Source organism: Carcharhinus amblyrhynchos, unplaced genomic scaffold, assembly GCF_965287045.1.
Source record: "Carcharhinus amblyrhynchos unplaced genomic scaffold, sCarAmb.v2.hapA chromosome_314, whole genome shotgun sequence".
In the NCBI taxonomy this organism is placed as follows: domain Eukaryota; kingdom Metazoa; phylum Chordata; class Chondrichthyes; order Carcharhiniformes; family Carcharhinidae; genus Carcharhinus; species Carcharhinus amblyrhynchos.
The window spans coordinates 151,514-178,100 of NW_027650054.1; the positions used below are offsets into that span (position 1 = coordinate 151,514).

The 26,587-nt window shown below is 51.7% G+C and overlaps 1 protein-coding gene across 1 annotated transcript in view; it reads left to right on the top strand.

Moving 5' to 3' along the window:
- Positions 1-26,587, top strand: part of LOC145339072 (von Willebrand factor A domain-containing protein 5A-like) — a gene marked incomplete at its 3' end in the record, with an annotated part of 69,313 nt that overhangs the window by 38,215 nt on the left and 4,511 nt on the right. Inside the window, exons 9-13 of the mRNA XM_080183494.1 lie at positions 4,096-4,240; positions 10,377-10,456; positions 15,462-15,576; positions 19,051-19,209; positions 20,520-20,623. Coding sequence (XP_080039620.1) covers positions 4,096-4,240; positions 10,377-10,456; positions 15,462-15,576; positions 19,051-19,209; positions 20,520-20,623 — 603 coding nt within the window. The remainder of the gene's footprint in view (positions 1-4,095; positions 4,241-10,376; positions 10,457-15,461; positions 15,577-19,050; positions 19,210-20,519; positions 20,624-26,587) is intronic.

Here is a 26,587-nt window from a genome sequence, read left to right on the forward strand (position 1 = left end):
TTCCACACATTCACCACTCTCTGGGTGAAGAAATTTCTCCTCACCTCATTACTGAAATATTTACCCCTCATCCTCAAACTATGACCCCTAGGTCTGGACCCCCCCCACCATCGGGAACGTTCTTTCTGAATCTACCTACCCTGTCTAACCCTGTTAGAATGTTATAAGTTTCTATGAGATCCCCGCTCATTCTTCTAAACTCCAGCGATTATAATCCTAAGCGTGTTGTATACATGCACTTCAGTAAAGTCTTTGACAAGATGCTTGCATGATGGACTGGTATGAAAGGTGAAGTCACACGGGATCAGAGGAGAGCTGGCAGGTTGGATGCAGAACTGGCTTGGGCATAGAAGGCAGAGGGTGGAAGTTGAGGGGCACTTTTCTGAATGCAGTTGATGTTGGTCTACGTGGACTTTAGCAAGGCCTTTGACAAGGTACGGCGTGGTAGGTTGTAGCACGGGATCCCGGGTGAGGTATCTAAATGGATACAAAATTGGCTTCTTGACAGAAGCCAGAGGGTGGTGGTAGAGGGTTGTTTTTCAAACTGGAGGCCTGTGACCAGCGATGTGCCTCAGGGATCAGTGTTGGGCCCACTGTTACTTGTCATTTATATTAATGATTTGGATGAGAATATAGGAGGCATGGTTAGTAAGTTTGTAGATGACACCAAGATTGGTGGCATAGTGGACAGTGAGGAAAGTTATCTCCGATTGCAACAGGATTTTGATAAATTGGACCAGTGGGCTGACAAATGGCAGATGGAGTTTAATTTAGACAAATGCAAGGTGATGCATTTTGGTCGATTGAACCAGGGCAGGACTTACTCAGTTAAAGGTAGGGCGCTGGGGAGAGTTACAGAACAAAGAGATCTAGGGGTACAGGATCATAGCTCCTTGAAAGTGGAGTCATAGGTGGACAGAGTGGTGAAGAAGGCATTCGGCATGCTTGGTTTCATCCGTCAGAACATTGAATACAGGAGTTGGGACGTCTTGTTGAAGTTGTACAAGACATTAGTAAGGCCACACTTGGAATACTGTGTACAGTTCTGGTCACCCTATTATAGAAAGGATATTATTAAACTAGAAAGAGTGCAGAAGAGATTTACTAGGATGCTACCGGGACTTGATGGATTGGGTTATAAGGAGAGACTGGATAGACTGGGACTTTTTCCTCTGGAGCGTAGGAGGCTGAGGGGTGATCTTACAGAGATCTATAAAATAATGAGTGGCACAGATCAGCTAGATAGTCAATATCTTTTCCCAAAGGTAGGGGAGTCTAAAACTAGAGGGCACAGGTTTAAGGTGAGAGGGGAGAGATACAAAAGTGTCCAGAGGGGCAATTTTTTCACTCTGAGGATGGTGAGTGTCTGGAACAAGCTGCCAGAGGTAGTAGTAGAGGCGGGTACAATTTTGTCTTTTTAAAAAGCGTTTAGACAGTTACAATGGATAAGATGGGTATAGAGGGATATGGGCCAAATGCGGGCAATTGGGATTAGTTTAGGGGTTTTAAAATAGAAGGGCGGCATGGACAAGTTGGGCCGAAGGGCCTGTTTCCATGCTGTAAACCTCTATGACTCTATGAATGGAAGGCTGTGACTAGCGGTGCTCATGATGTGGAGATGCCGGCGTTGGACTGGGGTAAACACAGTAAGAAGTCTCACAACACCAGGTTAAAGCCCAACAGGTTTCCCCTCACCTTGACGAAGAAACAGCGTTCCGAAAGCTAGTGGCGTTTACTATCAAATAAACCTGTTGGACTTTAACCTGGTGTTGTGAGACTTCTTGCTGGCGGTGTTGCACCGGGATCAGTGCTGGGACCTTTGTTGCTCGTAGTATATACAAATGATTTGGAGGGAACTGTCGCTGGTCTGCTTCGTAAGTACGCAGATGACACAAAGATTGGTGGAGTTGCGGATAGTGAAGAGGATTGTCAGAGAATACAACAAGATATAGATCATTTGGAGACCTGTGCGGAGAATTGGCAGATGGAGTTTAGTTCAGACAAGTGTGAGATAGTGCATTTTGGAAGGTCCTGTTCAAGTAGGAATTATACAGTAAGTGGTAGAACCTTAAGGAGTACTGACAGGCAGAGAGAGCTGGGCGTACACGTTCACCGATCACTAAAAGTGGATAAGATAGTCAAGAAGGCAAACACATGCTTGTCTTCATCGGTTGGGGCATTACGTTTAAGAACATAAGAAATAGGAGCAGGAGTAGGCCATCTAGCCCTTCGAGCCTGCCCCGCCATTCAATAAGATCATGGCTGATCTGAAGTGGATCAGTTCCACTTTCCCGCTTTCTCCCCATAACCTTTAATTCCCCTGTCTATCAGAAACCTATCTACCCGCGTCTTAAATATATTTAGCGAGGCAGCCTCCACCACTTCAACGGGCAGAGAATTCCAGAGATTCACCACCCTTTGAGTGAAGAAGTTCCTCCTCAACTCCATTCTAAACTGCACCCCCCCTTATCTTGAGGTTGTGCCCTCTAGTCCTGCTGTCCTTTCTAAGCGGGAAGAATCTCTCTACCTCTACCCTATCCATCCCCTTCATTATCTTATACGTCTCTATAAGATCCCCCCTCATCCTTCTAAACTCCGAGTACAGACCCAGTCTATTCAGCCTCTCTTCATAGAACATAGAACATAGAACATTACAGCGCAGAACAGGCCCTTCGGCCCACGATGTTGCGCCGACCAGTTAAATTTCATAAGCTAAATTTAAAAATTGGCAGGTCATGCTGCAGCTGTACAGAGCCTTGGTGAGGCCTCATTTAGAATATTGTGTACAATTCTGGTCGCCACACGACCAGAAGGATGTGGAGGCTTTGGAGAGGGTACGGGAGAGGTTGACCAGGATGTTGCCTGGTCTGGAGGGCATGAGCGATGAGGAGAGGTTGGAGAAACCCGCTTTGTTCTGACTGGAGCAACAAGAGGTTTGAGGGGCGACCTGATAGAGGTTTATAAGATTGAGAGGCATGGATAGAGTGGACAGTCAGAGGCTCTTTCCTCAGGTGGGAAAGTCAAATGCTAGGAGACGTAGGTGTGTGGGGGAAAAGTTTAGAGGAGATGTGCAAGGCACGTTTTTTCACAAAGAGGGTGGTGAATGTCTGGAAACGCACCGCCCAGGGAGGTGATGGGGGCAGGTACGAGAGCAGCATTTAAGGGGCGTCTAGACAAACACATGAATAGGATGGGAATGGAAGGATACGGACTCCAGAAGTGCGTACGGTTTTACTTCAGTCGGGCATCATAATCGGCTGAGGCCTGGAGGGCCGAAGGGCCTGTTCCTGTGCTGTACTTTTCTTTGTTCTGTGTAAGGATTACACAGTCACTGTTTATTCAGCAGGGTAAGGATTACTGTCTGTGCAACTGTACACACAGTAAAAAGTCTGACAACACCAGGTTTTAGTCCAACCTATTTATTTGATAATATTCTCACAAGCTTTCGGGGTTAGTCCCTTCGTCAGGTGAATGGAGAGTTCTGGCCTCAGACAGAGCATATAAAGCACAGACAGTTTAGAGATTACTGATTAGAATGCGAATCCTTACACCTAACCTGCTGTTCAAGACCTGAAGTGGCTGATAATGTGAGTGGAAGGAGCGCTGATCACAGTTAAACTCTCCATTCACCTGACGAAGGGACTAACCTCGAAAGCTTGTGAGTATATTATCAAATAAATCGGTTGGACTAAAACCTGGTGTTGTCAGACTTTTTACTGTGTTTACGCCAGTCCAACGCCGGCATACCCACATCACAACTGTACACAGTCATATATAAGATACCAGTGAGAAAATTCCGGCCACTATTTATTCAGTGACTCTCATTATTGCCTCTCTCTCGCTCTCTATCTCTATCTCTCTGTCTGTCTCTCTCTGTCTGTCTCTCTCTGTCTGTCTCTCTCTGTCTGTCTCTCTCTGTCTGTCTCTCTCTGTCTGTCTCTCTCTGTCTGTCTCTCTCTGTCTGTCTCTCTCTGTCTGTCTGTCTCTGTCTGTCTGTCTCTGGCTGCCTCTCCCTCTCGCTGCCTCTCCCTCTCGCTGCCTGTCTTTCCGTCTCCCTCCTGTCTTTCTGTCTCCCTCTGCCTCTCTGTCGTGCAGTGAGAGTGTTGAGTACAACCAGAAGTCGATGAAGAAGGCACTGAAGCATCTGAAGAGTGTGGATGCTAATATGGGTGGAACGGAGATCCTGGAGCCCCTCTCTGCCATTTACAGAACGCCCTGTAAACCTGGGCACCCGAGGCAGGTAAGCACTGTGTCTTGATTTATTATTGTCTATGTTACTGCATTGGGATCCAGTGAAAAGTATTGTTCTTGTGCTACAGACAAACCATACTGTGCTTAGAGTCTCCTTCACTCACCTTCGCGCACCCCCTCACCTTCACGCTCACTCTCGGTCTCTGTCGCTCACTCTCGGTCACTGTCGCTCACTCTCGGTCTCTGTCGCTCGGTCACTGTCGCTCACTCTCGGTCTCTGTCGCTCACTCTCGGTCTCTGTCGCTCACTCTCGGTCTCTGTCGCTCACTCTCGGTCTCTGTCGCTCACTCTCGGTCTCTGTCGCTCACTCTCGGTCTCTGTCGCTCACTCTCGGTCACTGTCGCTCACTCTCGGTCACTGTCGCTCACTCTCGGTCACTGTCGCTCACTCTCGGTCTCTGTCGCTCACTCTCGGTCTCTGTCGCTCACTCTCGGTCTCTGTCGCTCACTCTCGGTCACTGTCGCTCGGTCACTGTCGCTCACTCTCGGTCTCTGTCGCTCGGTCTCTGTCGCTCACTCTCGGTCTCTGTCGCTCGGTCACTGTCGCTCACTCTCGGTCTCTGTCGCTCGGTCACTGTCGCTCACTCTCGGTCTCTGTCGCTCACTCTCGGTCTCTGTCGCTCACTCTCGGTCTCTGTCGCTCGGTCACTGTCGCTCACTCTCGGTCTCTGTCGCTCACTCTCGGTCTCTGTCGCTCACTCTCGGTCTCTGTCGCTCACTCTAGGTCTCTGTCGCTCACTCTCGGTCTCTGTCGCTCGGTCACTGTCGCTCACTCTCGGTCTCTGTCACTCGGTCACTGTCGCTCACTCTCGGTCTCTGTCGCTCACTCTAGGTCTCTGTCGCTCACTCTCGGTCTCTGTCGCTCGGTCACTGTCGCTCACTCTCGGTCTCTGTCACTCGGTCACTGTCGCTCACTCTCGGTCTCTGTCGCTCACTCTCGGTCTCTGTCGCTCACTCTCGGTCTCTGTCGCTCACTCTCGGTCTCTGTCGCTCACTCTCGGTCTCTGTCGCTCACTCTCGGTCTCTGTCGCTCGGTCACTGTCGCTCACTCTCGGTCTCTGTCGCTCACTCTCGGTCTCTGTCGCTCACTCTCGGTCTCTGTCGCTCACTCTCGGTCACTGTCGCTCACTCTCGGTCACTGTCGCTCACTCTCGGTCTCTGTCGCTCGGTCTCTGTCGCTCACTCTCGGTCTCTGTCGCTCACTCTCGGTCTCTGTCGCTCGGTCACTGTCGCTCACTCTCGGTCACTGTCGCTCACTCTCGGTCTCTGTCGCTCGGTCACTGTCGCTCACTCTCGGTCTCTGTCGCTCGGTCACTGTCGCTCACTCTCGGTCTCTGTCGCTCGGTCACTGTCGCTCACTCTCGGTCTCTGTCGCTCGGTCACTGTCGCTCACTCTCGGTCTCTGTCGCTCGGTCTCTGTCGCTCACTCTCGGTCTCTGTCGCTCGGTCACTGTCGCTCACTCTCGGTCTCTGTCGCTCGGTCACTGTCGCTCACTCTCGGTCACTGTCGCTCACTCTCGGTCTCTGTCGCTCGGTCACTGTCGCTCACTCTCGGTCACTGTCGCTCACTCTCGGTCTCTGTCGCTCACTCTCGGTCTCTGTCGCTCACTCTCGGTCTCTGTCGCTCACTCTCGGTCTCTGTCGCTCACTCTCGGTCTCTGTCGCTCACTCTCGGTCTCTGTCGCTCACTCTCGGTCTCTGTCGCTCACTCTCGGTCACTGTCGCTCACTCTCGGTCTCTGTCGCTCGGTCTCTGTCGCTCACTCTCGGTCTCTGTCGCTCACTCTCGGTCTCTGTCGCTCACTCTCGGTCTCTGTCGCTCACTCTCGGTCTCTGTCGCTCACTCTCGGTCTCTGTCGCTCACTCTCGGTCTCTGTCGCTCACTCTCGGTCTCTGTCGCTCACTCTCGGTCACTGTCGCTCGGTCTCTGTCGCTCACTCTCGGTCTCTGTCGCTCACTCTCGGTCTCTGTCGCTCACTCTCGGTCTCTGTCACTCACTCTCGGTCACTGTCGCTCACTCTCGGTCTCTGTCGCTCACTCTCGGTCTCTGTCGCTCACTCTCGGTCTCTGTCGCTCACTCTCGGTCTCTGTCGCTCACTCTCGGTCTCTGTCGCTCACTCTCGGTCTCTGTCACTCACTCTCGGTCACTGTCGCTCACTCTCGGTCTCTGTCGCTCGGTCTCTGTCGCTCACTCTCGGTCTCTGTCGCTCGGTCACTGTCGCTCGGTCTCTGTCGCTCACTCTCGGTCTCTGTCGCTCACTCTCGGTCTCTGTCGCTCACTCTCGGTCTCTGTCGCTCACTCTCGGTCTCTGTCGCTCACTCTCGGTCTCTGTCGCTCACTCTCGGTCTCTGTCGCTCACTCTCGGTCTCTGTCGCTCACTCTCGGTCTCTGTCGCTCACTCTCGGTCTCTGTCGCTCACTCTCGGTCTCTGTCGCTCACTCTCGGTCTCTGTCGCTCACTCTCGGTCTCTGTCGCTCACTCTCGGTCACTGTCGCTCGGTCTCGGTCGCTCACTCTCGGTCACTGTCGCTCACTCTCGGTCACTGTCGCTCACCCTCGGTCTCTGTCGCTCACCCTCGGTCTCTGTCGCTCACCCTCGGTCTCTGTCGCTCACCCTCGGTCTCTGTCGCTCACCCTCGGTCTCTGTCGCTCACCCTCGGTCTCTGTCGCTCACCCTCGGTCTCTGTCGCTCACCCTCGGTCTCTGTCGCTCACCCTCGGTCTCTGTCGCTCACCCTCGGTCTCTGTCGCTCACCCTCGGTCTCTGTCGCTCACCCTCGGTCTCTGTCGCTCACCCTCGGTCTCTGTCGCTCACTCTCGGTCTCTGTCGCTCGGTCACTGTCGCTCACTCTCGGTCTCTGTCGCTCGGTCACTGTCGCTCACTCTCGGTCTCTGTCGCTCGGTCACTGTCGCTCACTCTCGGTCTCTGTCGCTCGGTCACTGTCGCTGACTCTCGGTCTCTGTCGCTCGGTCACTGTCGCTCACTCTCGGTCTCTGTCGCTCGGTCACCGTCGCTCACTCTCGGTCTCTGTCGCTCGGTCACCGTCGCTCACTCTCGGTCTCTGTCGCTCGGTCGCTGTCGCTCACTCTCGGTCTCTGTCGCTCGGTCGCTGTCGCTCACTCTCGGTCTCTGTCGCTCGGTCGCTGTCGCTCACTCTCGGTCTCTGTCGCTCGGTCTCTGTCGCTCACTCTCGGTCTCTGTCGCTCACTCTACCATAACTAACATAACTTTTTCATTAGCTAAGACATTAATATTTTTCTGACTCTGTTTTGATTAGGAAGACAGGTTGGAAGGGCTAGATGGCCAACTCCTGCTCTTGTTTCTTAAGACAGCTTCATTAAAACTCACTCTTGTATCAGTGATAAGGTCTCTGACGTGGCAATTAAATGTCCTTTATGGCCTGTGATACCAACAGTTGGGTGTTTTAAAGGAATGTATCTAACGTATGCTTGGTGTCAAAGAGGCGCTCTGTCACTGTGCATCAAAGTTTCTTTAACTTCTGAAAATGTATAGAAGATATATTTATATGTATGGATTAATTAATGCTATTACATGTACCTTTAAAACTACAAAGTATTTAAAACACCTCATTACAATCACTAGTAAACTTGCTGCCCGTCGATAAAACAAATTCTGTATCTAAGTTGATGAAACAGAAACCCGAGCAGAGTCTGCCAATCTTATAGTAGCTCATTTCTTTTCTATCTTTCTGCAGCTCGCTTGCTCTCTCTCTGTGCCTCTCGCTCGCTCGCTCTCTCTGTGTGCCTCTCGCTCGCTCGCTCTCTCTCTGTGCCTCTCGCTCGCTCGCTCTCTCTGTGTGCCTCTCGCTCGCTCGCTCTCTCTGTGTGCCTCTCGCTCGCTCGCTCTCTCTGTGTGCCTCTCGCTCGCTCGCTCTCTCTGTGTGCCTCTCGCTCGCTCGCTCTCTCTGTGTGCCTCTCGCTCGCTCGCTCTCTCTGTGTGCCTCTCGCTCGCTCGCTCTCTCTGTGTGCCTCTCGCTCGCTCGCTCTCTCTGTGTGCCTCTCGCTCGCTCGCTCTCTCTGTGTGCCTCTCGCTCGCTCGCTCTCTCTGTGTGCCTCTCGCTCGCTCGCTCTCTCTGTGTGCCTCTCGCTCGCTCGCTCTCTCTGTGTGCCTCTCGCTCGCTCGCTCTCTCTGTGTGCCTCTCGCTCGCTCGCTCTCTCTGTGTGCCTCTCGCTCGCTCGCTCTCTCTGTGTGCCTCTCGCTCGCTCGCTCTCTCTGTGTGCCTCTCGCTCGCTCGCTCTCTCTGTGTGCCTCTCGCTCGCTCGCTCTCTCTGTGTGCCTCTCGCTCGCTCGCTCTCTCTGTGTGCCTCTCGCTCGCTCGCTCTCTCTGTGTGCCTCTCGCTCGCTCGCTCTCTCTGTGTGCCTCTCGCTCGCTCGCTCTGTGTGCCTCTCGCTCGCTCGCTCTGTGTGCCTCTCGCTCGCTCTCTCTGTGTGCCTCTCGCTCGCTCGCTCTGTGTGCCTCTCGCTCGCTCGCTCTGTGTGCCTCTCGCTCGCTCGCTCTGTGTGCCTCTCGCTCGCTCGCTCTCTCTGTGTGCCTCTCGCTCGCTCGCTCTCTCTGTGTGCCTCTCGCTCGCTCGCTCTCTCTGTGTGCCTCTCGCTCGCTCGCTCTCTCTCCGATTTTCTCTCTATCTCTGCCTTTGACAAGGTACTGCATGGTAGGTCATTGCATAAGGTTAAATCTCATGGGATCCAGGATGAGGTAGCTAAATGGATACAAAATTGGCTTCTTGACAGAGGGTGGTTGTAGAGGGTTGTTTTTCAAACTGGAGGCCTGTGACCAGCGATGTGCCTCAGGGATCAGTGCTGGGCCCACTGTTATTTGTCATTTATATTAATGATTTGGATGAGAATATTGGAGGCATGGTTAGTAAGTTTGCAGATGACACCAAGATTGGTGGCATAGTGGACAGTGAGGAAAGTTATCTCCGATTGCAACAGGATCTTGATCAATTGGGCCAGTGGGCTGGTGAATGGCAGATGGAGTTTAATTTAGATAAATGCGAGGTGATGCATTTTGGTAGATCGAACCAGGGCAGGACTTACTCAGTTAATGGTAGGGCGTTGGGGAGAGTTACAGAACAAAGAGATCTAGGGGGACATGTTCATAGTTCCTTGAAAGTGGAGTCACAGGTGGACAGAGTGGTGAAGAAGGCATTCAGCATGCTTGGTTTCATCGGTCAGAACATTGAATGCAGGAGTTGGGACGTCTTGAAGTTGTACAAGACATTGGTAAGGCCACACTTGGAATACTGTGTACAGCTCTGGTCACCCTATTATAGAAAGGTTATTATTAAACTAGAAGGAGTGCAGAAAAGATTTACTAGGATGCTACCGGGACTTGATGGATTGAGTTATAAGGAGAGGCTGGACAGACTGGGACATTTTTCTCTGGAGCGTAGGAGGCCGAGGGGTGATCTTATAGAGATCTATAAAATAATGAGGGGCACAGATCAGCTAGATAGTCAATATCTTTTCCCAAAGGTAGGGGAACTAGAGGGCACAGGTTTAAGGTGAGAGGGGAGAGATACAAAAGGGTCCAGAGGGGTAATTATTTCACACACAGGATGGTGAGTGTCTGGAACAAGCTGCCAGAGGTAGTAGTAGAGGCGGGTACAATTTTGTCTTTCAAAAAGCATTTAGATAGTTACATGGATAAGATGGGTGTAGAGGGATATGGGCCTAATGCGGGCAATTGGGATTAGCTTAGGGGTTTAAGAGAAAGGGTGGCATGGACAAATTGGGCCGAAGGGCCTGTTTCCATGTTGAAACCTCTACGACTCTGTCCCTTTTTCTCTCTCTCTGTCTCTTTCTCTCTCTCTCTGCCTCTCCCTCTCTCTCTCTCTGTCTCTCTCTCTCTATCTCTGTCTCTCTATCTCTGTCTCTCTCTCTCTATCTCTGTGTCTCTCTCTCTATCTCTGTCTCTCTCTCTCTATCTCTGTCTCTCTCTCTCTCTCTCTCTGCCTCTCTCTCTCTCTCTCTGCCTCTCTCTCTCTCTCTCTGCCTCTCTCTCTCTCTCTCTCTCTGCCTCTCTCTCTCTCTCTCTCTCTCTGCCTCTCTCTCTCTCTCTCTGTCTTTGTCTCCCTGCTAACCTCTTCCCTTGTTCTTCCAGCTCTTTGTCTTCACCGATGGTGAGGTGTCAAACACAAAGATGGTGATTGCTGAGGTTCGGAGGAACTCTCCCAGCCACAGGTAAGAGGAGCTGATGGCTCAGGGCGTACAGTGCCGGTCGGTGAGTGTGGCCTCCGTGCTCCTTCTGGTGCTTTGACCGGGGACCCTGAGCCAGACACTCAAGGGACAGGGGACACAGGGGTGGGCCGCAGTTCTCCCGAGGGTGCATCCCCTGCCTACAGCCACACTGACTTGCAAGAGAGACAGGGTGGGTGCTCTAAGATTAGAATGTTAACGATGCTGGAGAACTCAGTCCTCCAGGCGGCACAGTGGGTTAGCGCCTCTGCCTCTCAGCACCAGGGACACAGGTTTGATTCCAGGCTCAGGTCACTGTCTGTGTGGAGTTTGCACATTCTCTCCCCGTGTCTGTGTGGGTTTCCTTTGGGTGCTCCGGTTTCCTCCTACAGTCCAAAGATGTACAGGTTAGGTGGATTGTCCATGCTAAATTGCCCCTTAGTGTCCAAAGATGTGCAGTTAGGTGGATTGGCCATGCTAAATTGCCCCTTAGTGTCCAAAGATGTGCAGGTTAGGTGGATTGGCCATGCTAAATTGTCCCTTAGTGTCCAAAGATGTGAAGGTTAGGTGGATTGGCCATGCTAAATTGCCCCTTAGTGTCCAAAGATGTGCAGGTTGGGTGGATTGGCCATGCTAAATTGCCCCTTAGTGTCCAAAGATGTGCAGGTTGGGTGGATTGGCCATGCTAAATTGTCCCTTAGTGTCCAAAGGTGTGCAGGTTAGGTGGATTGGCCATGCTAAATTGTCCCTTAGTTTCCAAAGATGTGCAAGTTAGGTGGATTGACCATGCTAAGTTGCCCCTTAGTGTCCAAAGATGTGCAGGTTAGGTGGATTGGCCATGCTAAATTGTCCCTTAGTGTCCAAAGGTGTGCAGGTTAGGGTGGATTGGCCATGCTAAATTGCCCCTTAGTGTCCAAAGATGTGCAGGTTGGGTGGATTGGCCATGCTAAATTGTCCCTTAGTGTCCAAAGGTGTGCAGGTTAGGGTGGATTGGCCATGCTAAATTGTCCCTTAGTGTCCAAAGATGTGCAAGTTAGGTGGATTGACCATGCTAAGTTGCCCCTTAGTGTCCAAAGATGTGCAGGTTAGGTGGATTGGCCATGCTAAATATGTCGAGCTACAGGGATAGGGCAGGGGATAGATTTGATTTTTTAAAATTTGATTTATTGTTGTCACATATATTGGCACACAATGAAAAGTATTCTTTCTTGTGCGCTACACAGACAAAACATACCATTCATAGAGTACATAGGGGAAAAGGAAAGGAGAGAGTGCAGAATGCAATGTTACAGTCATAGCTAGGGTGCAGCTAGGGGTCAGCTTAATACAAAATGGCTCCATTCAAAAGTCTGGTGACAACAGGGAAGAAGCTGTTCTTGGTTTGGTTGGTATGTTACCTCAGATTTTTGTATCTTCTCGCAAAGGAAGAGAGAATGTCCGGGGTGTGTGGGGTCCTTAATTATGCTGGCTGCTTTTCCGAGGCAGCGGGAAGTGTAGACAGAGTCAATGGATGGGAGGCTGGTTTACATGATGGTCTGGGCTCCGTTCACGACCCTTTATGGTTCCCTGTGGTCTTGGGAAGAGCAGGAGCCCATACCGAGCTGTGATAAATCCAGAAAGGATGTGTTATATGGTGCACCTCTAAAAGTTGGGTAGGGTTGGGTAAGATGCTCTATCAGAGAGTTGGTGCACACACGATGGGCCGAATGGTCTCTTTTGCACTGTAGGTTTTCTATGATTCCGTTTTTTTCCTCCCCCATCAAGCCCTCATCGGTATCTTGTGCTCATATTTTTGCCTTATGCCAGCACTGACCTTTATCCTGCTGTTAACATGTTCTGCTACTTTTCTTTCAGATAGCACTGACCTTTATCCTGCTGGTAACACATTCTGCTACTTTTCTTTCACACAGCACTGACCTTTATCCTGCTGGTAACACATTCTGCTACTTTTCTTTCAGACAGCACTGACCTTTATCCTGCTGTTAACACATTCTGCTACTTTTCTTTCGCACAGCACTGACCTTTATCCTGCTGGTAACACATTCTGCTACTATTCTTTCAGACAGCACTGACCTTTATCCTGCTGGTAACACATTCTGCTACTTTTCTTTCGCATAGCACTGACCTTTATCCTGCTGGTAACACATTCTGCTACTTTTCTTTCAGACAGCACTGACCTTTATCCTGCTGGTAACACATTCTGCTACTTTTCTTTCAGACAGCACTGACCTTTATCCTGCTGGTAACACATTCTGCTACTTTTCTTTCGCATAGCACTGACCTTTATCCTGCTGGTAACACATTCTGCTACTTTTCTTTCAGACAGCACTGACCTTTATCCTGCTGGTAACACATTCTGCTCCTTTTCTTTCAGACAACACTGACCTTTATGCTGCTGTTAACACATTCTGCTCCTTTTCTTTCAGACAGCACTGACCTTTATCCTGCTGGTAACACGTTCTGCGACTTTTCTTTCAGACAGCACTGACCTTTATCCTGCTGGTAACACGTTCTGCTACTTTTCTTTCAGACAGCACTGACCTTTATGCTGCTGTTAACACACATTCAGGGGCTCCGGTTCGATTCCCAGCTTGGGTCACTGGGGACTGTACCTTCTCCCCATATTTGCTCCGGGTTTCCTCCCACACTCCAGAGGTGTGCGGGTTAGGTGGATTGGCCGTGCTAAATTGCCCCTCAGCGTCGCGGGATGCGTAGGTTAGCGGGATTAGCAGGGTAAATTTGTGGGGTTACAGGGGTAGGGCCTGGGTGAGATTGTTCACGGGGTGAAGTGGAGGGACTGAGTGGACTCTTTCTGCATTGTAGGGATTCTATGATTTTGTGATCTTTGGACACTAAGGCACAATTTAGCATGGCCAATCCACCTAACCTGCACATCTTTGGACACTAAGGCACAATTTAGCACGGCCAATCCACCTAACCTGCACATCTTTGGACACTAAGGGACAATTTAGCATGGCCAATCCCCCTAACCTACACATCTTTGGACACTAAGGGGCAATTTAGCATGGCCAATCCACCTAACCTGCACATCTGTGGACACTAAGGGACAATTTAGCATGGCCAATCCACCTAACCTACACATCTTTGGACACTAAGGCACAATTTAGCATGGCCAATCCCCCTAACCTGCACATCTTTGGACACTAAGGGACAATTTAGCATGGCCAATCCACCTAACCTGCACATCTTTGGACACTAAGGCACAATTTAGCATGGCCAATCCACCTAACCTACACATCTTTGGACACTAAGGGGCAATTTAGCATGGCCAATCCACCTAACCCGCACATCTTTGGACACTAAGGGACAATTTAGCATGGCCAATCCACCTAACCTACACATCTTTGGACACTAAGGGACAATTTAGCACGGCCAATCCACCTAACCTGCACATCTTTGGACACTAAGGGACAATTTAGCACGGCCAATCCACCTAACCTACACATCTTTGGACACTAAGGCACAATTTAACATGGCCAATCCACCTAACCTGCACATCTTTGGACATGATGTGGGTATGCCGGCGTTGGACTGGCGTAAACACAGTAAAAAGTCTGACAACACCAGGTTTTAGTCCAACCGATTTATTTGATAATATACTCACAAGCTTTCGGGTTAGCCCCTTCGTCAGGTGAATGGAGAGTTCTGGCCTCAGACAGAGCATATAAAGCACAGACAGTTTAGAGATTACTGATTAGAATGCGAATCCTTACACCTAACCTGCTGTTCAAGACCTGAAGTGGCTGATAATGTGAGTGGAAGGAGCACTGATCACAGTTTAAAGAGATGTGTATTGTCTCCAGACAGTACAGTAAGTGAGGTTTTGCAAACCCAGGCAAGTCACGGGGGTTACAGATAGTGCGACATGAACCCAAGATCCCTGTTGAGACCGTCCTCATGTGTGCGGAACTTGGCTATCAGTCTCTGTTCAGCGACTCTGCGCTGTTGTGTGTCGTGAAGGCCGCCTTGGAGAATGCTTACCCGAAGATCAGAGGCTGAATGCCCGTGACCACTGAAGTGTTCGCCAACAGGAAGGGAACAGTCTTGCCTGGTGACTGTCGAGCGATGTTCATTCATCCGTTGTCGTAGCGTCTGCATGGTCTCCCCAGTGTACCATGCTTCGGGACATCCTTTCTTGCAACGTATCAGGTAGACAACGTTGGCCGAGTTGCAAGAGTATTTACCGTGTACCTGGTGGACGGTATTCTCACGTGTGATGATGGTATCCATGTCGATGATCTGGCATGTCTTGCAGAGGTTGCTGTGGCAGGGTTGTGTGGTATTGTGGTCACTGTTCTCCTGAAGGCTGGGTAGTGTAAGGATTCGCATTCTAATCAGTAATCTGTAAACTGTCTGTGCTTTATATGCTCTGTCTGAGGCCAGAACTCTCCATTCACCTGACGAAGGGGCTAACCCAAAAGCTTGTGAGTATATTATCAAATAAATAGGTTGGACTAAAACCTGGTGTTGTCAGACTTTTTACCATCTTTGGACACTAAGGGGCAATTTAGCACGGCCAATCCACCTAACCTGCACATCTTTGGACACTAAGGGGCAATTTAGCATGGCCAATCCACCTAACCTGCACATCTTCAGATTGTGGGAGGAAACCGGAGCACCCCGGACGAAACTCACGCAGACACGGGGAGAGAACATGCGAACTCCACCCAGAAAGTCACCCGGGTCTGGGATCGAACCCATGACTGTTGTGAGGCAGCAGCGCTAATCACTGCGCTCGCCCCGAATTGTTCTCACCTTGCTCTTTGTGAGATCGTACTGTGCACCCAACTGGCCCACGAAGGGCTGTTTGCAGGGGTTGGCGAAGGGGAGGGTGAGCTGTGAGTGTAATGGCAACAGGGAGAAGGGCAACGAAGGGGCGGGGGGGGCGGTTTATCCCAGCATGCTCCGCTGCAGCCAAGGCCCTCTATTGAAAAGGGGAGAGAGAGAAAGAGAGACAGAATGGTCTGACCCTTTCCCCTCTGTGCTCCAGGTGCTTCTCCTTCGGAATTGGCCAAGGGGCTTCGACTGAACTCATCAAAGGCATCGCCAAGGCCGCCTCGGGAAGCGCCGAGTTCATCATCGGGAAAGACAGGATGCAGCCAAAGGTTCCTGAATCTGGGAAGGCGACTGGGGTTGTGGGGATGGGGCAGGGCAGGTGGGGCGGGAGGAGGTGGGTCGGGAGTGGGTTGGTCGGGGGTTGGGATGGAGTGGGTGGGTCGGGAGGGTGGTGAGATGGGGGAGGTGGTGGGTACGTGGGGCGCCGGGGGGGGGGGCGGGGTGGGGCAGGTGGTGAGTGGGTGGGTCGGGGGGTGGGGTGGGGGAGGAGGTGGGTGTGTCAGGGGAGTGGGGTGGGCGAGGTGGTGGGTGGGTGGATCGGGGGGTGGGCGAGGTGGTGGGTGGGTGGGTCGGGGGGTGGGGTGGGTCGGGGGTGGGGGAGGTGGTGAGTGGGTGGGTCGGGGGTTGGGGTGGGGGAGGAGGTGGGTGGGTCAGGGGAGTGGGGTGGGGGAAATGGTGAGTGGGTGGGTCGGGGGTTGGGGTGGGGGTGGAGGTGGGTGGGTCAGGGGAGTGGGGTGGGCGAGGTGGTGGGTGGGTGGATCGGGGGGGTGGGTGGAGTGGGGTGGGGGAGGTGGTGAGTAGGTGGGTCGGGGGTGGGGGAGGTGGTGAGTGGGTGGGTCGGGGGTGGGGGAGGTGGTGAGTGGATTGGGAGGGTGGAGTGGGGTGGGGGAGGTGGTGAGTGGGTGGGTTGGGGGGTGGGGTGGGGGAGGTGGTGAGTGGGTCAGGGGGGTGGGGTGGGGGAGGTGGTGGGGTGAGGTGGGGAAGGTGGTGGGTGGGGGGGGTGAGGTGGGGAAGGTGGTGGGTGGGGGGGGGGGTAGGGTGGGGGAGGTGGTGGGTGGGCCGGGGGGGGTGGTTGGGGGAGGTGGTGGGTGGGTGGGTCGGGGGGGTGGGGTGGGGGAGGTGGTGGGTGGGTGGATGGGGGGGGTGGGTGGTGGGAGTGAGGAATGTGGGGGGCCCAAACTTGAACAGTGACTTGGGTGCAGGGTGGGGTGCGGGAGGTGAATATCATCGAATCCCAACAATGCAGAACAAAGAACAACACAGCACGGGAAACAGGCCCTTCGGCCCAACGAGCCCGCGCCGCCGTCCCATTGTCTCAGTGACCTATTCATGATTTTAGTCTATGCCTAATGTGCGAGGATCAGGGAGGTCCAATATAGGGACAATTTGTTACCCAATCAATCAGCCTAAAAGCGCATCTTTGGGGATGTGGGAGGAAACCGGAGCACCCGGAGAAAACCCATGCAACCACGGGGAGAACGCGCAAACTCCCACAGACACAGGCCCAAATCCATGTGTCCGCACAGCAACAGAGATAGTCTCTGAGCTGTCATGTTGCCCTCGAGATGGTCCAGTTTAAGCACACTAACGACATGAAGCAATAGGCAACTCCCGAAGCAACGTCCAAGAGCAGAAGGAGGCCATTTGGCCCATCGAGCCTGCACCGACAACAGTTCCACCCAGGCCCTATCCCCGTAACCTCATGTGTTTGTCCCCCTGACATCAAGGAGCAATTTAGCATGGCCAATCCACCTAAACTGCATAAACTTGGACGTTAAGGGGCAATTTAGCATGACCAATCCACTTAGCCCCATTCACCATCCCGACTAGGAAATATATTGGCCATTCCTTCACTGGGGCTGGGGTCCAAATCCTGGAACTCCCCCCACTCCTAACGGCACTGTGGGTGTTACCCAGACCGCACGGGGACTGCAGCGGTTCAAAAACGGCGGCTCACCCACCACCTCCTTGAGGGGCAATTAGGGGCGGATAAGGGAGGCAATGGCCAAATGATGGACTATTAATCCCAGAAACTCAGCTAATGTCCTGGGGGACCTGGGTCCGAATCCCGCCCACAGCAGACGGTGGAATTTGAATTCAGTAAAAAAAAATCTGGAATTAAGAATCTACTGATGACGGTGAAACCATTGTCGGGGAATAAACCCCATCTGGTTCACTAATGTCCCTTTAGGGAAGGGGAAATCTGCCCGTCCTTACCCGGTCTGGCCTACACGTGACTCCAGAGGCCACACAGCAATGTGGTTGACTCTCAACGGCCCTCCAAGGGGCAACTAGGGATGGGCAATGAATGCAGGGCCCAGCCAGAGACACCCACGTCCCTTAAAATCAAAGAAATTCCCGAAATTGGAGACATTGGTGTTCGTGGGTTCTTGCTGATTACAAATCGATTGCTCTCATTTGGTGTCTCCATGTTAAAAAGAAGTCCTTCGTTGACTGTCAAGCATTATGGGATATCCTAAAGATGATGTTGAAATAACAATTTTCTCCCTCTCCCTCTCCCTCTCTCTTCCGCTCTCTCCCTCTCTCTTCCGCTCTCTGTCTCTCTCTTCCGCTCTCTGTCTCTCTCTTCCGCTCTCTCCCTCTCCCTTCCGCCCTCTGCCTCTCCCTTCCGCCCTCTGCGCCCGCCTCTCTCTCTCTCTCTCGCTCTCTGCGCCCGCCTCTCTCGCTCTCTGTGCCCGCCTCTCTCTCTCTCTCTCTCGCTCTCTGCGCCCGCCTCTCTCTCTCTCTCTCTCGCTCTCTGTGCCCGCCTCTCTCTCTCTCTCTCTCTCTCGCTCTCTGTGCCCGCCTCTCTCTCTCTCTCTCTCTCTCGCTCTCTGTGCCCGTCTCTCTCTCTCTCTCGCTCTCTGCGCCCGTCTCTCTCTCTCTCTCGCTCTCTGCGCCCGTCTCTCTCTCTCTCTCGCTCTCTGCGCCCGCCTCTCTCTCTCTCTCGCTCTCTGCGCCCGTCTCTCTCTCTCTCTCGCTCTCTGCGCCCGTCTCTCTCTCTCTCTCTCGCTCTCTGCGCCCGTCTCTCTCTCTCTCTCGCTCTCTGCGCCCGTCTCTCTCTCTCTCTTGCTCTCTGCGCCCGCCTCTCTCTCTCTCTCGCTCTCTGCGCCCGTCTCTCTCTCTCTCTCGCTCTCTGCGCCCGTCTCTCTCTCTCTCTCGCTCTCTGCGCCCGTCTCTCTCTCTCTCTCTCGCTCTCTGCGCCCGTCTCTCTCTCTCTCTCGCTCTCTGCGCCCGTCTCTCTCTCTCTCTCTCGCTCTCTGCGCCCGTCTCTCTCTCTCTCTCTCGCTCTCTGCGCCCGTCTCTCTCTCTCTCTCGCTCTCTGCGCCCGTCTCTCTCTCTCTCTCGCTCTCTGCGCCCGTCTCTCTCTCTCTCTCTCGCTCTCTGCGCCCGTCTCTCTCTCTCTCTCTCGCTCTCTGCGCCCGTCTCTCTCTCTCTCTTGCTCTCTGCGCCCGCCTCTCTCTCTCTCTCGCTCTCTGTGCCCGTCTCTCTCTCTCTCTCGCTCTCTGTGCCCGTCTCTCTCTCTCTCTCGCTCTCTGTGCCCGTCTCTCTCTCTCTCTCGCTCTCTGTGCCTGTGTCTCTCTCTCTCTCGCTCTCTGTGCCCGTCTCTCTCTCTCTCTCGCTCTCTGTGCCCGTCTCTCTCTCTCTCTCGCTCTCTGTGCCTGTGTCTCTCTCTCTCGCTCTCTGTGCCTGTGTCTCTCTCTCTCGCTCTCTGTGCCCGCCTCTCTCTCTCTCTGTTGTAGGTGTTGCAGAGTTTGAAGTTTGCCCTTCAGCCTGCGGTGACTGGACTGAGCATCAGCTGGGAGCTGCCCCCGGGCCTGGAGGCTGCCTTGTTGTCCCAGCCCCCCACTGTAATCTTCAACGAGCAGCGTGCTATCATCTACGCCCAGCTGAAGGGGAAGGTGGGAGCAACAGGACCGTGGCGGCGGGGTCGGCTGTGGGCGGGAGGAGGGGGTAGAGGGAGGAGGGTTCTTCACACAGGCCTTCTCCCAGGAAGCGAGGGGTCACCCAGGTGTCTGACTGAAGTGGGGGGGGGGGGGGGAGGGTGGGGAATAGAGGGAATGGCGGGGAGCCTGTCACAACTCCTCAATGAAAATTAAGCCCATGTTATCTGATAGATGGACCTCAACATGAAGAATGCCCTTTTACAGAGGGAATCTCTCCATCAGGGACCCCCTTTTACAGAGGGAGCCTCTCCGTCAGGGACCCCCTATTAAAGAGGGAGCCTCTTCCTCAGGGACCCCCTTGTATAGAGGGAGCCTCTCCCCGTGAGGACCCACGAGATCTTGAATCTGGGGGACGCTTGGGTAAGCATGTAGGCGCTGGGGTAGGGTTACCGACAGGCTTGGAACGAGTGCGTGCGGGGAAGATGGTTTAATTAGTCGGAGGGGCTGCCATCTCAACACCACCAGTCCCCCTCTCCACCCACGACCCCTGTCTGATGTTTTATGGCCATCCAGATTGAGGGAAACTGATTTAGGGACAATTTATTCCTGCCAATCAGCCTAACAGCACATCTTTGGGGTGTGGGAGGAAACCGGAGCGCCCGGAGAAAACCCACGCAAGCACGGGGAGAATGCGCAAACTCCCCACAGACACCGACCCAAATCCATGTGTCTGCACAGCAATCGGCGATAGTCACTGAGCTGTCTTTCTGCCCAGTATCTGGTCCAGTTTAGGCACACGCTAACGACGTGAAGCACTAACTTGATCAGTAAGGGGGAATCGAAGGTTACGAGTGGAAAGGCGGGAGAATGGGGCTGGGGAACAAATCAGCCGCGATCGAATGGCGGACCAGGCTCGATGGGCCGAATGGTCTATTTCTGCTCCTGTAACTTATGGTCTTGAGGAATGAAGGAGCTCCCTTGTCTGGGAACGCAGGGTGTTATGGAGATTACTGAGTAGGAATGCAGAGTGTATGAGGTTTCCTGGTCTGGGAAGGTGGGTTATTTCCTGGCCTGGGAAGGTGGGTTATTTCCTGGCCTGGGAAGGTGGGTTATTTCCTGGCCTGGGAAGGTGGGTTATTTCCTGGCCTGGGAAGGTGGGTTATTTCCTGGTCTGGGAAGGTGGGTTATTTCCTGGCCTGGGAAGGTGGGTTATTTCCTGGTCTGGGAAGGTGGGTTATTTCCTGGTCTGGGAAGTCCAGGGCTGCAGTAAATTGTAATGTGTGTTGCCTTGTGCCCTATGAATTCTGTCTCGTTGCTTCTCTCAGGCGGACTCCAGTCTGGAGGCCGAGATGACCCTGAAGTATTCACTGAAGGAGCAAACGGTGCAAAATAGCGTCAAGTTCAGCCTTAAACCCAACAAGACTGAGAGGTAAGCAGGCCCCAACTCATCAGTCCTCATACCCAACACACCGTCACCAATTCAGAGTCCACGGCCACCTCAACACCAACTGTACACAACACACTGTCACCAGTTCAGAGACATTCCCAACTTCACACCGACTGTACACAACACACGGTCACCAGTTCAGAGACATTCCCAACTTCACACCGACTGTACACAACACACGGTCACCAGTTCAGAGACATTCCCAACTCCACACCGACTGTACACAACACACCGTCACCAGTTCAGAGACATTCCCAACTCCACACCGACTGTACACAACACACGGTCACCAGTTCAGAGACATTCCCAACTTCACACCGACTGTACACAACACACTGTCACCAGTTCAGAGACATTCCCAACTCCACACCGACTGTACACAACACACGGTCACCAGTTCAGAGACATTCCCAACTTCACACCGACTGTACACAACACACGGTCACCAGTTCAGAGACATTCCCAACTCCACACCGACTGTACACAACACACTGTCACCAGTTCAGAGACATTCCCAACTTCACACCAACTGTACACAACACACGGTCACCAGTTCAGAGACATTCCCAACTTCACACCGACTGTACACAACACACGGTCACCAGTTCAGAGACATTCCCAACTCCACACCGACTGTACACAACACACGGTCACCAATACAAAGCCTGTTCCCAACTCAAAACCAATTGTACGAAACACACAGTCACCAATACAGTGGCACTCATAAATCAACACTAGCTGTCAGCAATTCAGAGATTGTTATTTTATTCCCTTTAAACATTTTAACCTGTTCAGGGTGCTGCCATTAACTGTACGTTTACCTGTAACGTTTGATCTCTCAAAGGGCAACGCCTCACACTTGCGCAGATTAGACTCCATTTGTCATTTCTTCGCCCATATCTGGAAATGATCTAAATCCCACTGTATCCTTTGTCAACCTTCTACACTATCCACAATCTATTCTTGTATTTGTCTACAAACTCACGAACCCACCCAACCACGTTTTCATCCAAATCATTAATGTATGGCAGAAGCATCAGAGGTTTAAGTTTCTTTATTAGACTCATAAGTGGTCTTACATTAACACTGCAATGAAGTTACTGTGAAAATTCCCTAGTCACCACACTCCGGCGCCTGTTCGGGTTACACTAAGGGACAATTTAGCACGGCCAATGCGTCTAACCGGCACGTCTTTCGGACTGTGGAAGGAAACCAGAGCACCTGGAGGAAACCCATGCAGACACGGGGAGAACGTGCAGACTCCGCACAGTCAGTGACCCAAGGCGGGAATCGAACCCCAGGTGCCTGGCATCGTGAGGCAGCAGTGCTAACCCACTGTGCCACAGTGCTGTCCAAGGTCCAAGTATGGATCCCTGTGGGACATCACCAGTCACGAACATCCAGCCAGAAAAGCACACTTCCACTACTGCTGTCTGACTTCTATGGGCAAGCCAACTCTGAATCCAAGCAGCCAAGTCACTGTGGATCCTTTGCATCTTAACCTTCTGGGTGAGCCTGCCATGAGAGACCTTGTCGAAAGCCTTATTAAAATCCACGTACACAACATCCACTACTCTACCTTCATTGATCACCTGCCCTTTCCCCTGCAACTGTAACCCGGTTTACTCTCAAAGTTGTGCGGGTTAGGTGGATTGGCCATGCTAAATTGGCCCTTAGTGTCCAAAGATGTGCAGGTTAGGTGGATTGGCCATGCTAAATTGTTCCCTTAGTGTCCAAGATGTGCGGGTTAGGTGGATTGGCCATGCTAAATTGTCCTTTAGTATCCAAAGATGTGCAGGTTAGGTGGATTGGCCATGCTAAATTGTTCCCTTAGTGTCCAAAGATGTGCAGGTTAGGGTGGATTGGCCATGCTAAATTGTTCCCTTAGTGTCCAAGATGTGCGGGTTAGGTGGATTGGCCATGCTAAATTGTCCTTTAGTGTCCAAAGATGTGCAGGTTAGGTGGATTGGCCATGCTAAATTGTCCCTTAGTGTCCAAAGATGTGCAGGTTAGGGTGGATTGGCCATGCTAAATTGTTCCCTTAGTGTCCAAAGATGTGCAGGTTAGGGTGGATTGGCCATGCTAAATTGTCCCTTAGTGTCCAAAGATGTGCAGGTTAGGTGGATTGACCATGCTAAATTGTTCCCTTAGTGTCCAAAGATGTGCAGGTTAGGGTGGATTGGCCATGCTAAATTGTTCCCTTAGTGTCCAAAGATGTGCAGGTTAGGGTGGATTGGCCATGCTAAATTGTCCCTTAGTGTCCAAAGATGTGCAGGTTAGGGTGGATTGGCCATGCTAAATTGTTCCCTTAGTGTCCAAAGATGTGCAGGTTAGGGAGGATTGACCATGCTAAATTGCCCCTTAGTGTCCAAAGATGTGCAGGTTAGGGTGGATTGGCCGTGCTAAATTGGCCCTAGTATTAGGGGGATTAGTGGAGTAAACGTGTGGGGTTACGGGGATAGGGCCTGGGTGAGATTGTGGTCAGTACAGACTCGATGGGCCGAACGGCCTCTTCTATACTGTAGGGATTCTATGATTCTATCACCTTTGATTTCCTTACTGATCAAAACCCATCTTAAGTAAACACAAGGACTCTGCCCCCGCAGCTCACTGTGGCAAGGAGCTCCAGAGACTCACCACACTCTGAGAGAAACTTCTCCCCATCTCGGTCTTAAAATTGGCTCCTCTGTACTCTGAGTCTATGCCCCCTGGTCCTAGACCCATCTCAGCATTTACCCTGTCAAGCCCCTTAAGGATCTGGTACGATTCAATGAGGTCACCTCTCACTCTTCTAACCGCTTCTGCACCCTCTCCAAAGCCTCCACGTCCTTCCTGGAAGGTGGCGAGCAGAATTGAACTCTTTTTCAAATGCGCCCAAAGTTTTATAAAGTTGCAATGTGACATCCTGACTCTTGTACTCAATGCCCCGACCGAGCAGTAGAAGCGAGCGTGCCACGCCGGGGTTCAAATCCCACCGCTGCCGATGGTGGAATCTGAACTCATTTAAAAAATATCTGGGATTAAGAATCTACAGATGACGGTGAAACCATTGTGGGAAAAACCCCATCTGGTTCACTCATGTCCCTTTGGGGAAGGGGAAATCTGCCCATCCTTACCCGGTCTGGCCTACATGTGACTCCAGAGGCCACACAGCAATGTGGTTGACTCTCAACTGCCCTCCAAGGGGCAACTAGGGATGGGCAATAAATGCTGGGCCCAGCCAGCGACGCCCATGTCCTTCAAAATCGAAGAAACTCCCTAAATTGTTGAGTTGACTCTCAACTGCCCTCCAGGGGCAAAGAGGGATGGGCCCAGCCAACGATGCTGATGTCATAGAAATCATAGAATCCCTACAGTGCAGAAGGAGGCCATTTGGCCCATCAAGTCTGCATCGACCACAATCCCACCTGGGCCCAATACGCATAACCCCATCTATTTACCCTGCTAGACCCCTGACACTAAGGGACAATTTAGCATGGCCAATCCACCTAACCTGCACATCTTTGGGCACCTAAGGGACAATTTAGCATGGCCAATCCACCTAACCTGCACATCTTTGGACACCTAAGGGGCAATTTAGCACAGCCAATCCACCTAACCTGTACATCTTTGGACACGTAAGGGGTAATTTAGCCTGGCCAATCCACCTAACCTGAACATCTTTGGACACGTAAGGGGTAATTTAGCATGGCCAATCCAACTAACCAACACATCTTTGGACACGTAAGGGGTAATTTAGCATGGCCAATCCACCTAACCTGAACATCTTTGGACACGTAAGGGGTAATTTAGCATGGCCAATCCAACTAACCAACACATCTTTGGACACGTAAGGGGTAATTTAGCATGGCCAATCCAACTAACCAACACATCTTTGGACACTAAGCGGGCAATTTACATGGCCAACCCAACTAACCTGCACATCGTTGGGACTGTGGGAGGAAAATGGAGCACCCAGGGGAAAGACGCGCAGAATGTGCAGACTCCACACAGACAGTGACCCGAGGCCGGGAATTGAACCCAAGTCCTGGCACTGTGAGGCAGCAGTGCTAATCGCTGTGCGACACCGTGCTGCCCAATGACCCACGAATGAATTAATCAAAATAAATTCTTGTGTGACCCGATCTACGTACATGGTCATGTTTCAGGGAGCTATGGACTTGAAACCCTCCCAGTATCCCTTTGTACATCAATGTTTTGTACATCAATGTGCCGTACATCAGTGCTCTGTCCGTCGGCGCTCTGAATTAGAATCATAGAATTCTACAGTGCTCTGTATATCAACGCTCTGTACACCAACCCTCTATACGTCAACGCTTTGTACACCAACCCTCTGTACATCAACGCTCTGCACACCAACCCTCTGTACGTCAATGCTCTGTACACCAACCCTCTGTACATCAACGCTCTGCATACCAACCCTCTGTATGTCAATGCTCTGTACGCCAACTCTCTGAACATCAACGCTCTGCACACCAACCCTCTGTACGTCAACGCTCTGTACACCAACCCTCTGTACATCAATGCTCTGTACAGCAACCCTCTGTACACCAACCCTCTGTACGTCAATGCTCTGCATACTGTGAGAAACGCAGCTCACAGTTAAACAATTTAGTCAAGCCAAGTTCTGAAGGAGCAAGATTTTTATTTAACGTTCTTGCAAGACCGGGTGTCCAACAAAATAGGCACACCTCACATAAATTTGCAGCACATTTTATACTTTTTTTTTACAAGCATTGTAATGGCTTTGCAATGTGATGTTCTCCCCTAATTGGTGGTCCCTGTCCCATCTATGTGTTGACATTCCCCTATTGGCTCGAGGTGCCATCCCCTCTACTTCTCATCTAACAATGTCTCCTGTTATCACAAGAGTGCATTAGCAAACTTATCCATCTTATCCAACACTGTTACATGTCCAGTTCAGATTGGCAGTAATCAATCCTTTGCCAACTTAATCACTGCTGTCCCAACTATCTCAGTGACCTTTTCCCCCTTTTATGCTTAGTTGTAAAAACAACACATCTTGCAGACCATTTGCTTTTTATAACGTGGGCCTCTTACATTCCTGCAGGATGTGGTGTATGCTTCACTGCACATCACATCTCTGATGTTATCTCCACATCACAGGCAGTCTTTTTATTATCCCTAACTATTGCTGTGTTAGCAGCATCGAACCTTATGTCCTATGTTTGTGACTAAACTCACAGTTGTTTCCATAATGTGGGTTATCAATGTGCCTGACTATATCCAGTCTACTTAACTCTAAGCTATTTCTCCATGCTGTACAGATATGTGTTAACAGCACCTTTACCTATTGCTCACAATACCAACCCTCTGTACGTCAATGCTCTGTACACCAACCCTCTGTACGTCAACGCTCTGCATACCAACCCTCTGTACGTTAATGCTCTGCACACCAACCCTCTGTACGTTAATGCTCTGCACACCAACCCTCTGTACGTCAATGTTCTGCACACCAACCCTCTGTACGTTAATGCTCTGCACACCAACCCTCTGTACGTCAATGCTCTGTACACCAACCCTCTGTACATCAATGCTCTGTACACAAGCCCTCTGTACGTCGGTGCTCTGTACACCAACCCTCTGTACGTCAACGCTCTGCACACCAACCCTCTATGTCAATGCTCTGCATACCAACCCTCAGTATGTCAATGCTCTGCACACCAACCCTCTGTACGTCAATGCTCTGTACACCAACCCTCTGTACATCAATGCTCTGTACACAAGCCCTCTGTACGTCGGTGCTCTGCACACCAACCCTCTATGTCAATGCTCTGCACACCAACCCTCAGTATGTCAATGCTCTGCACACCAACCCTCAGTACGTCAATGCTCTGTACACCAACCCTCTGTACGTCAATGCTCTGTACACCAACCCTCTGTACGTCAACGCTCTGCACACCAACCCTCTGTACGTCAGTGCTC